General features: G+C 42.7%; 1 protein-coding gene across 4 annotated transcripts in view; it reads left to right on the top strand.

The window, feature by feature from the left end:
* NCK2 (NCK adaptor protein 2) overlaps positions 1 to 11,743 on the top strand; it is an 83,098-nt gene extending 71,355 nt beyond the window's left edge. For all 4 annotated transcript variants that reach the window (XM_084513635.1, XM_084513636.1, XM_084513637.1 and 1 more), the window contains 2 exons: positions 2,129 to 2,850; positions 10,370 to 11,743. In XM_084513635.1, the coding sequence (XP_084369761.1) occupies positions 2,129 to 2,850; positions 10,370 to 10,564 (917 nt within the window). In that variant the 3' untranslated portion in view covers positions 10,565 to 11,743. The remainder of the gene's footprint in view (positions 1 to 2,128; positions 2,851 to 10,369) is intronic.
* Positions 11,744 to 12,026: the final 283 nt, after the last annotated feature.

The following is a 12,026-nucleotide window of genomic DNA, read 5'->3' as shown; positions in this document are numbered from 1 at the left end:
GCATTCTCTTATCACACTGCATCCCTGTATTTTATAGTTATCTCTGGTGCTCTGACTTTTAAGTAGTCATATTTTGGCCAGCCACACCATCATCCGCTCCCTTTTTTCACTTTATTAGTTCTCCTGCCATAACCCAAGGTGTGGTGCTGCACATCTCCCTTACAAAGCTCATCAAAGCCTAAGTTTTTAATTGAAAAGGTTCAATGTTAGCACAGGGCTTTATGCGGGATGGATCTGTTGAGATGCAGTTGCTTGTTTTGCATGAGGTTGTGACAAGGATTTCCTAACTAAACACCCCTCAAGTTGTGTTTGATTATATTACCCCAACTTAATGCCCCGTAGCTGTGCTATTACACCTCCTTGCCTTTTGGTTGAAAACGCTCTCTGAACTAATGAAAAATTTCACTCTTGGCAGAGATCTGCCCCTGGCCAATTTCCGATTAGGGCTCGCTTGGAGTAAAGGCGCCGTTTTCCTGCGATTGTCTCCCCCAGCACAATAAGTGGGTCGCTGTCATTTTGCCCGAAAGGGCAGCCACCGGCTCTCAGCTCCAATTATCTGCTGAGAATTACATTAGGATGTAAGCAGGCTCCAACAGGAAGCAAGGAACTGCTCGGGAAGGTCAGGAAACTCTTTAGGATCATCGTCATTTTCTGCCGTCTTCCGAGATGTTAAGGCTGGGAGTTAACATGGTTAGCACTTGCAGCAGGCACTACGTTTGTGGTCACGTCTCCGCTGTTGGTGTGTGTTGTTTGGCTAAACCTGTGAAATATGCCTGATAGTTTCAATTGCTCTAAACAAAACAAATAAAATAGTTTTGCAGAATTTATTTATTGTATGCCAGCTCCAAAGTGGTCTGGCAGTTGGATCTCCGCAGGTCCCTTCCAAATGAGCTATTCTGCTCTGTAAGTGTGGACGTGTATATATAGAAATATAAAATGCACACGCTCTTCAGCAGTGGCATGGCCCGATTTAACTGGCCCCGAATTGCTAAAACAAAATTGCATGCATCTCCTTCCAATGAGATTATTTAAAGAAACAAAAGTCCTGTCCTTTTCATGCAGTCTTCCATAATCAGTTTGCATTCATCGCCTCTCAAGTGAGTATCTCTTCTCCCGGCAAGGACCTCGAAGCACGAAGAAAAGTACAAAAGCCCTGATTTGTGTTGATTTTTTGTTGTGTTCTGTCCAAGGCATGACATTTTGGGTGTTGCTTGGTTTGTGATATAATGAGATTTCATCTTTTGTATTTATCTTCTCAACTTTCAGAGCTGGGTTTCAGGCTACTTTACTCACTTTATCTTTCTGTTTATATATAAGCTGTTAGGCAGTCCTTGCTGCAAAAGTTGGGAAGTGAATTGTGCAGCCCTCCTTCCGTATGTAAACTTACATTAGCCTGGCCCCTAAAGAAAAGTTACGCGTTTAATGATACTGGTGTTTATCCTGTGTGTTGTATTTCATGCTGTAATTGAAGCCACAAGAGTTATGGGGGAACTTGCAGATTGTAGGAGGAGCGTACTCAAATAGTCACCTTCGCTGTGAGGTCTGCACTTCTACCATACGTGGCTGGGCTTTGGAGGAGGATGCGAAGGATTCACAAGAGGGCTTGCAGCTGGACATGGTCGCAGCTGTAGCTGCCTGGGGACTGAAGCAAAGAATGAAGAAAGCAGAACGTAATCTGTAGAGAAACGAAAGTTTTATCGCTCTCCTCGTTTATTTTTGCAGAGGGTTTTTGTTTTCCTGTTTTGCTTGAGCCAGATTAAAGCTATCACTGAAATGAAAAGGCATGATCAGTTGACTGGGTTGTTAGATATAATACCAAGCTATGCAAAGTTTCCAGTGATTCATAATGTTCATAATGAAGAAAGTATGTGTTTTAAAGTGTGTGTTAAGGCTCTGGTGCTGTCAGGAAGGGAAGAGAGCAATTTTAATGCCAGTTACACCATGCCTAATGGTGTGTAAGCTTGATGTTAAAGATTATCTCTCAAACGTGTTGACGTTTCCTGACTGTCTGCAGGGTTGGAAATGAGCTCTCCGATACCGAGCTGAGATGCGGAGTGACGCAGGAGCCGTCCGCGGCACGGGGAGGACGCTGAGTGACCGCTTCACGCTTCTGTCTTTTCTTTAACAGGCTTGGGAAAAACGAAGAGGAAGACGAGCGCGCGCGACGCCTCGCCCACTCCCAGCACCGATGCGGAGTACCCGTCCAACGGCAGCAGCGCGGACCGCATCTACGACCTCAACATTCCCGCCTACGTCAAGTTCGCCTACGTGGCGGAGAGAGAGGATGAACTGTCCCTCGTCAAGGGGTCCCGGGTCATCGTCATGGAGAAGTGCAGCGACGGCTGGTGGAGAGGGAGCTACAACGGGCAGATCGGCTGGTTTCCTTCGAACTATGTGGTGGAGGAAGTTGAGGAGGCCACTGCAGATTCACCGAGCTTCCTGAGCTTGAGGAAAGGCGCTTCCATGAGTAACGGCCAGGGCACCAAAGTTCTCCACGTTGTTCAGACACTGTACCCATTCAGCTCCGTCACAGAAGAAGAGCTCAATTTTGAAAAAGGGGAAACAATGGAAGTCATTGAAAAGCCAGAAAACGACCCAGAATGGTGGAAATGTAAAAATTCCAGAGGGCAAATTGGTCTTGTTCCTAAAAACTATGTAGTAATCGTTAGCGATGGTCCCACCATTAACACTTCCCATCCACCTCAGATAAGCTACACGGGACCATCTTCCACCGGACGATTTGCTGGAAGAGAGTGGTATTATGGGAATGTTACCCGACATCAAGCAGAATGTGCCCTAAATGAGAGGGGAGTGGAAGGAGACTTCCTTGTTAGAGATAGTGAATCCTCGGTAAGTGCTGTTCAGCGCCGCGGTCTTTGTAAGACATAATTTTTGGCTTAACAGCTGTGGAAGCTCATCAGGACCATTTCCCTAAAAAAAAAAAAAAAAAAAAGGGCTTTTAATCCGTAAAGAAACAAGCAATGCTTCAGTGCTACAAACTGATACGTGTACTGAGTGCGAGAATCAGTCTCTTACAGAAATTCAGTGACATTTACACTGAAATTTAACAGCTACGGACTGTATTATCCAGGGCTTCTTAATTAGCAGACAAGAAACTAGATACTTAAAGCTTCCATCCGACTTTTCCTGTGTTCCTCATATGCAGTCCTTCTGAAATTTACAGCGCTCCCAAGGAAAAAAATAAGATCTTGCAAAGTGCAAATTTAGTCTTTAATTTGAATTTAAAGCTAATTTAAAATGGGATGTTTGCGTTGATCAGTTTTGTTTTGCCTTTAATTAACATGGGTTAATAGTGTAGGTTATATAAACTATTGATTAAAAACATTTTCATGTGTTTCTGCTCTACTTAGATGATTTAGGTTGTAATAGGATAAAATTATTATTGTATCGAATTGTTAAGATTATGATGCACAACAAAAAAGGCCAAGTGAGTAGCTCGTATTACTTGGAAATTGAGCCTTGATGACATCAGAGGGATGTAAGTAATTCTGATTAGGGATTAGTATAATTCTGAAAGTTCAAATTTAAAGTTAGACTGAAAGGCCCTTCATGTATTTCATGGTTTAGTGGGGACTGTTAGCGTTAGGTCAGAGGTTGGACTCGATGATCTTGAGGTCTCTTCCAACCTAGAAATTCTGTGATTCTGTGGTATGTATGCTGAAGCCAGGGAAAGCATAGTTAAAGCACACAAAATTTAATTATCCCTTTGCTGTGATTTTTAAAAGATGACAGGTTTTGATAATTCCCAAACAAACACCTTTCTAACACTACAGAAATAGATATATTTTGAAGATAAATGTAGTCTTAATTTGGGATTGGGGTTTCTCAGCATTCATTGCTTCAACTGTAGGACCATTATTCCTTGAGGACAAATTGTTTCATACCTAAGTATTTAGCTGCTTCAGATATAAAAATTCGAAATCAATACAGTTATATCCGCTCAGCCTTTTAATTTGAGGGGATACAGCTGCCAAAATATAGGAGGCTACAGACATCTATCTTTATGCTATAGTTGTTGCAGGTTTCCCCCCTATTGTGGGTTGTGCTGGTTGGCAGCACGGGTAGCAAATAAAAATTAAAGCAGCGTCAACTGCCTTGAACTTAATTTAAAGCGGAGTCAACTTCTTGGCTCCGCTGTGTCTTCAGGAGACTGTATTGATTGCATAAATCACCTGTGGTTAGAACTGGTGGTAGTCTTTATCATAATTGCCTGTGAACGGAGGAGAAGCTGCTCCCGTGGAGTGTTCCTCACAGAAGTGATTTCATTAACCAGTCAATAGGACGCGGTGGCATGGCTGTGGCGTGAAACGAAGAACAGGCTCTAAGTAACAGAGAGAAAGATGCTTGAGCTCAAATCTGCAAGTAAAGATCCTTTTGGTTCTCGATATATTCTGAAGCATATTTCACAGCTTTCACTCGCTGATTTTGTTCTTGAATTATAACTTCTACTACTCCGAAAAGGTCCCAGGATGAAGTCAAAATTTCAGGTAGTACTGAGGCAGGTTGAGACAGGTAGCACGCATTTCATCCCCTCATAATAAGACTTCTTTCCCCTCCTTAAATAAATTAAAAGGCAGCTTTCTAGTCCAGCAGAATATCTTCTGAATTAACAGAGCCTGTATTTTTAATATAACAACTAAACTTTGGAATTGGCTGGCGTGTTGGCTCCTGGCGAGAGAGATGAACAGAGGCTTCTAGTGATGGTAGAAAAACAGCTTAAAGACGAAGAAATTGTTAATTCTGTAGAATATTCTAAATCCAAATGAAACAATACTTTCTGATTTCTGAAAAACATTGGTATTTCACCATTACTGTTTCTTTATTCCCTGAAATTTTGACATCGTATTGATGAAAATAGAAATCTGTAATATTCCAGGAGTTTTTCTGGACAGAGAAAACTGTCTGAGTAAGTTTCAGGCATCATTTCTCAATTGATTTTCTCTGCAGCAGACAGGTAGCTGTCAGACTACTTTCTTTGAAGCTCTCTTGTTGAGTTCCTATTAGTTAACTGTAATCACAAAATGAAGACAAATGCAAGTAAATCAGGGGAGACTAGAGGGAAAAACAGGTTAAATGAAAATAAATCAGAGGAGACCCAGAAGGGGTTGGGGGGAAAAAAAAAAGAAATTTAGAAAACATGACTTATAAACAGAGGCTGACAGAACTGAGATTGTTTAGCCAACAAGAGTGAGGTAGGGCACAGAGTTTTCCAAACTGGCAAGCTACTGGAGGATGCTGGTGAGCATTAAATTGCTCTGCAGCAGTCCTGATGTCCCTTCAGCCCAGCACCTTGGCTGCCAGGTCCATCTGTCCAGCAGATGGAGGCTGACTTTCAGATCCAGATTCTGCATTTTGGGTTATCCTGGCTGGTAGTGGCCAATGCTCTTGGACAGTTTGAAGATGGATGCATTGCTTAAAATACAGAAATGCTCACCCATTTCTCGGTGCGTGCTGTGTCACACTGGCCACTACGTTACACCTCATTTCCTTGCGCGTAGCAGCCTACATCCTGAGTAAACTAATTTCCTTGAAAGGACACGGCAACCTTTTAATTTAACATGGCATCGTAACACTGAACACACTGGTGTTCAAAGCATTTCCAGACTTGTTCTCTTCATTGTTACTGGGGAAATCGTTGCTTTGTGAGGCAAAAGATTCATTCAGACTGCGGTGTTCCCAGCATCTAACACCTCTGGGAATCCCAGAGAGTTTACTCAGTTCATGTTACAGCAAGGTTTTTTACACAAAATAAGAAATAATCTGATTTGAAGAACTCATCTTTTTTCTTTTTTCAGTCTTGATCTGGTCTTGCAGATCCCGTACGTGGCTCTTTTAAGCAATGAGAAGCTTTATAGTTAGGCATGAAGCTGCCTGCTTTCTTGTGATGGTGCTTGGGACTTTGAATTTTTGTTAGGTTTAAAGAAATATTTTACTATATCCCAAGATTTTTTCTGCCCTAATCTTTTATGTATGTTATATTATCGTGCCATTTCTTAATGTACGTTAATTAGAAAAGTATTAGGGACTGCCAGATTGTTTTCATTTTTCCCTAAGTACCAGGAATCATCTAATAAGCTAATGGATGCACTCGATAGCATCAGGGGAAATCTCACTGAGAAAGATGGGGCTGAGCAGAGGGAAGTTGTTGGCTCTCCATTTGCTCCATCTTCCACCAGATCGGTGCTTCCCCTTGCATGGTAGTACGAACCCACCCATTAAAGCTGAATGTATAGGGTTTTTCCCTTTCTAAAGAGGCCCATAGATAAACGTGAGTCATCCTGGTGTTCTTGTGCCTGATCTTTATAATAACATAACATAATTACAGGAAGTCTGTCTTAGATTTTTTTTTTGAGTTCTGTGCTTGCTGCTAGCTATGAGGAGCTCTGTTTGGATAGGTGAGGGTTTATGTTCTTCTGCATTCCCCTGAATGAGCAGGAGACTGTCATTTTTTTCCATTTAAAACTTGACTCTATGCAATATCTTACAATATTTCTCTAGATTTGACTTACCAGGTATTTGTTTCCCAGCCAGATTCCTTTAGCCAAAACTGCTGTCCTCGGTTGCGCTCAGATCTAAGGGGTGCTGCTGCACTGGAGAATACCCTGAGATGAACTCTTGGGCAGTCTGATTATCTTCATTAATTACGAAATGCTATTATTAGAATCACAAACCTGTTTGAACCATTTAAGCCCGCAGTTTATGTAACAGGCACAGTTACCTGCTGCTGAGATTTCTGCCAGCTCTGGTACACGGAGGTAATGTCACCTTAGCTTTTGGTGTGGAGACTGAAGCAGGGCACAGAAGATGGCTTTATTTGTGCTTCCTGTTGCAGGCTGCTCAGCCGATTTAAGAAAATAAAAGGTTTGTCTCTTTTAAGTAGCACTCTTTAACAACTAAGGCAGATTTAATCTCTGCAGAGTCTCTGTAGAGCCACTTTTTACCCATTCTGAATTGCAAGGAGTCGGGTTTGTGCTTTCACTGCAGCATGTGCACAAGACAACGTCTGGGCTGATCCTTTAGGATGGGTGATAGCTGTGCTTTGAAGATCCAGGACTTGGGTTCTGCTGGGAGAGGAGCAAATCTGGAAGGAAGATCCTGCTGCTGCCCTGGGGTCCGAAGGGAGCTTCTGCCAGCACCTGCGGGCTCCTTGCGCTCTGCTGCAGCTGGGCCTGAAATTGTGCAGGGCCCCCAGAGAGGCAGGGCTGCTTCGTAGCGACAGCAGAGGACCGAGGCATGGGCTGGGAGCTTGTATGCTTTTTGAGGTGCTAATTTGGTAGAATTTGGGGTGTCCCGTGTTATTATCCTAGAGTCTGAATCCTGCAAGTATCAGGTAGAAGCGATGAAACGCGGCAGCTGTTCAAAACCTGCAGCACTTGGTGCTCCGTGACATGCTGTGATTGACAACTGCAGCAGACAGAAGGAGGGAGTCTAGCTTTAAAACAGGCTCGAGGATATATCCCAGTGGTTTATTTCAATGGAAGAACAGGAATTTTATTAGGACTACGTTTGAAACCGATGGAGCTGGTTCACATTTCTTACCTGTGTAACGTTTACTTGAGACCGTGGTGGATGTTACAGAAAGAAGAAAGGTATTTGCATATATCTGAATAGGACGGGAGGGGTAGATAAGCAAAGTCTAAACCCTCTCGGATTGTTTTTTCCAGCCTGGCGACAGACCTTTGAGCTATGACTTGCTTTTTTCTTTTTTTTTCTTTTTTTTTTTTTAATGTCTTTGTGACTGAATTAGGAGGAGGAGCGAGGGAAACCTGGGCTTGTAACGTGAAGGAGCTGGGGAGCAGGCTCACGGATTAACCTGCAAAATGAGAAAATCTTCCATGGAGGGAAAGGTGGTGCTAGGAGAAAATGGACTGAATGGGAAAGTTAAGGGATAGGATCAGTAAAAGGCTTTCAGAACGGGGTATTTTCCCAGCATTGCCATTTAGGATAAACACGTCTTGTTTGATTCTCAAATGGAGATTTTACAATCTCCTGGTTTGCTTTGTTTTGCCCTTGTAAGACCAACGAAGTAAAATAAAGGAACATTTTCCTGCCTGATGCCTCCCACGTGCACCAGCAGCCTGTCGTTGCCTTAATCCTTAAGCAAGAGTTAAAATAAAGGTTTCTGAAAGAACATCAGAAATTTTACACCTGAACTGAGGAGCTGCAAACGCGTAACAGCTGATCTTCAACAGTCTGTGGTAGGAATCGATTTAACTTCAGGTCTAGGTCTCCCCAGTGATGACAGTTCAACAATATTCCCAGGTTCCCTGCCACGGGGCTGTGCTCTGTGCTTCTGTTGCATTGTCATCGGGAGCCCCGTAGATCGCAGGGATTGAAGCTTAACTTCTGATGCGCCTTTGTTCAGCGTGCGTGAGGCTTTTAGCCCTGGAAAAGTTCGTGTGCAAACACCCGAATGGAGCAATTAATTGAAGAGGGAGAAGGGAGAAAAAAAATTGGCCAGCAGTTGAAACAAAATAGCTTAAACAGTAAATAAAATAAACAGGCTTGGAGCAGATCCAAGGAGGACAGCAGGGAACCGATTCAAGCTGCATCGAACCAGCATACTTTGGAACAGCAGTGTTAAAAGCACTACTTGATCTGCAGATTTTTTTATCTTTTTTTTTTTTTTTTTTGAGATAATCTTTTTAATCATTTTGCATATTTGTTACAGTGGGAAAGTACCAAAATAAAAGGAAACGCAAGGCCCGGGTGCTTTTGCTGTTTGTTCTCGTATCCTAATTGGAGGCCAAGAAGAGGTTTCGGGGCTTTTGCAACAGCTGTTCAGGCTCCTCCATCTCCTCGCACCGGATGATGACTCTCAAAAGAGTTAGATCAGCCTTTCCGCTATTTTAAAAATTAAATTAGGGGATGAAAAGAGCAACTTTGTGACATATATTCCGGGAAAAAAAAAATCAGCAATAACGATATCTTCTCTTTATGCACGAATCTAATTAGCAGCTCAGAGGCTGGGAAGAATGGACAGCAGTTCGGGAGGACATTCATTCATTAAAGTGCCTAACCAAAATGGCAGGAAATGGGTTTAACATGTTGTGCAGGCCACCTCACAAAGATCTAAGCCTGGGAGAGAGGTCTAGGGGCTGCTCCAGCACCTCTCTGTTTGTCAGTGCTGCGACCTTGCTGGGCTAAAGGCTACGATTTGTAGCGAGTGCAAGGAAGTTGGAGAACCCCATACTGTTAGCATCCTGGAAACAACTGCTTGGTTAGAAAACATTACAGATTTGTGAAGCACAAAGTGATTATTTTGTTTTTTAACCGTTGTCGTAAAGACTTTTCCTGTTTCTAACACCAAACAAAGCATGGTTTTGGTTCAGGTTGTGAACTTCCATTTTAAACGAGGGCCCTCCAGCTGCTGGTTTTCCTCTGACATAGGATCACCGTCAGAAGCACCAGCATCCCAGGGCTTGCTCAGAGCTTCGTGTGTGTGCACACCTCTGCTTCAGCCCCAAGCAGCGGTGCCGAGAGCCTCATGGGCCTCGTTCTGCCTGGGCGAGGGTGCTGAGCAGGGTGGGAGCTGGGGAGCTGGCACCTTCCTCCCCTTCTGCCTCTGAGTGTGGTGCAGAAAGGGGAAGGCTCTCGTCCCTTCCCTTCCTTAAAGCAACGTGTTGTGAAGACCTAAGAAATTTACCATGCGAAATTACTCCGTTCTGGATAATTTAATTAGTGCTGAAACTTTGTCTTCTGTGGGTGGGGGCTTGACGGCGCGTTTCGTGCTTTAATTCTGGAGCTTTATCGTGTTAAGAAAAAGGTGTGCTCAGTAGGAGAAATTATTTCTCATACATGTGGTGATGAAGATAAAAGGTGCCTTTTTTTATTCTTTTGCAATACAAAGCAAGAACGGCCCTCTAGTGGTCACGGATTTAAAAAAAAAAAAAAAAAAAAAAAGAAGTGATAGGGGGATTTTCTTCACCTCACCCAAGCGATATTGCAATAATTGGTCTCTCCAGGGCACTCTAACTAGCAAAGAAACCAAAATGATGAAAGTTTTTTCTCTTCTGCTTGACATTCTTGTGCTTCTAGATGGAGGAACTAAGGTAATTTTTGCAATTTAGTCAGGTAATTGGCAACTTCAGACTGTGCATCTGGGGAGCTTTCACTTAACTGACTTAACTGTGCATGTTAATAACAATGGCAATTATTTATTGAATAATAGACTATTGGGTTTCTTAAGTAGCTAAAGCACTGAGCTGTGGAGCACAAAGGCTAGCATAAATTACACCATCAGCTATATTACACAGTTTGTTCCCGAAACAGCAAAATCGTGCCTTCTTTTTGTTGACTTCTGTGTAATCCTCTGTTTCTTTTCTTTTTTTTGAATTCTTCTCAACAGCCCAGCGACTTCTCGGTATCTCTAAAGGCATCGGGGAAGAACAAACATTTCAAGGTGCAGCTCGTGGACAATGTCTATTGTATTGGGCAGCGTCGCTTTAATACTATGGATGAGTTGGTGGAACACTACAAAAAGGCTCCCATCTTCACCAGTGAACACGGGGAAAAGCTATATCTTGTGAAAGCACTTCAGTGACGTTGAAGATGGACTCGGCCGCCCAGGCCTCTTCTAACTTCCAAGCCTTAGGTCCTAAATTCACTTTTATAGAGCAGAGCAATATCTGAAGCAGGCTTAAGGAGTAGGCTCTTTCCAACGTGTTTGCTCTGTTGGTTGTTATTTGTCCTTTTTCGTTTGCCTACCTTTGTGTTTCAGTTCTGTCCATCTCAGATCCCCTCCTTTCAGGTCGAGCCCTTCACCAGGTGGCCGTTGCCAGCGCTCGCCTGCGGGAGCGAGTTCTGAACCCCCCTCCTCTGCCTGTGTACGTTTACGGAGGTAGCTCGGATGAAGGAGGGGGGTTTGCAATTCAGCCCAGTGTTACCCCCTTCCAGCGGCTCCCGCAGACAGAACTCTTCGCTAAGAGACACCGGGCACAGCTTGAATGCACTGAGGCTGCAGCTGAGTGAGTGAGACGCAGTAGACATGACGGTTGTGGCTGTGAGTTCTGTAGCTCTTTTGCTTCCCATATTACAGAAACTCCTAGCTCCTAGAAGCACTCTTTACACTGTACTCTGCTATTACATTGCCTCTCTGACTCTTCGCAAAGAGTACACTAATTAAAAGCGTTTTGTAATAGTACTTCCTAAACTACTATGGTAAGATTGTAGTAAAAGAAAACTATCTAGTGTATTTTGGTCTGTAATTGCAACAAAGAGAAATTTTATTTGAAAGTTGATTACTAGAGAAAGAATCATTGAAATGTAAAGACTGAATGTTTTGGTAATCTACAACCAAATGTGCCATCCACATAATGCTTTTTCCTCTTGCCCTTCTGCTTGTTTGAATTAAACAATTATGTATTTAATTCTCAAAGTAATATGTATCTGTAGCTGATTGTTGACACTAATACAGAAGATTAATAAAAAAAAAAATGATCTTGGGCTGGGTGGGGCGGGCTACCAACACTATATATATATTTGCTTTACAGAAAGAAATCTTCAGGTTTTACAGAGGATGGTGTGATTGGTAGGAAGAGACACACAGAATGTTTATGAAGAAAATGCATTTCTCTCTTTTCTTTACATTTAAACTCCTTTATGGTTTAAATATACAGTCTTTAGATGGCACACTCCTGAGACTGAAGAAGGGGATCTTAGGATCTCCTAAATCTTGCATACTCAGTTTTTTGGATATTGTAATAAAAAAGGTATTATGTCACGATGGAGTACTGCATTTATCCTTGGGTGGTAGTCCCGGTGTTCCTTTAGCAAGGTGAACTGGAGTAAAGTCTGAGTTTGTTTCTCTTGGAATTTGTGTGACATAAAACAAAAAAATTGCCACTGTGGAGTACAGTTTGATACGAGGCAGTGTCTAACGACCTCCATGGTCATTCTTTCTGTGACAAGTCTGTTCAAAGATTTAATGAAAACTGCAAGAGGGAGATGTTTTCTGGTACCTTTTCTTGATTAAAACACGTTCCTTACAGATTTTATATTTCAGC

Source organism: Aythya ferina (genome assembly GCF_964211825.1).
Source record: "Aythya ferina genome assembly, chromosome: 1".
Classification (NCBI taxonomy): domain Eukaryota; kingdom Metazoa; phylum Chordata; class Aves; order Anseriformes; family Anatidae; genus Aythya; species Aythya ferina.
The sequence above is the reverse complement of the archived record's forward strand: the minus strand, read 5'-3'. Positions and strand labels throughout refer to the sequence as shown.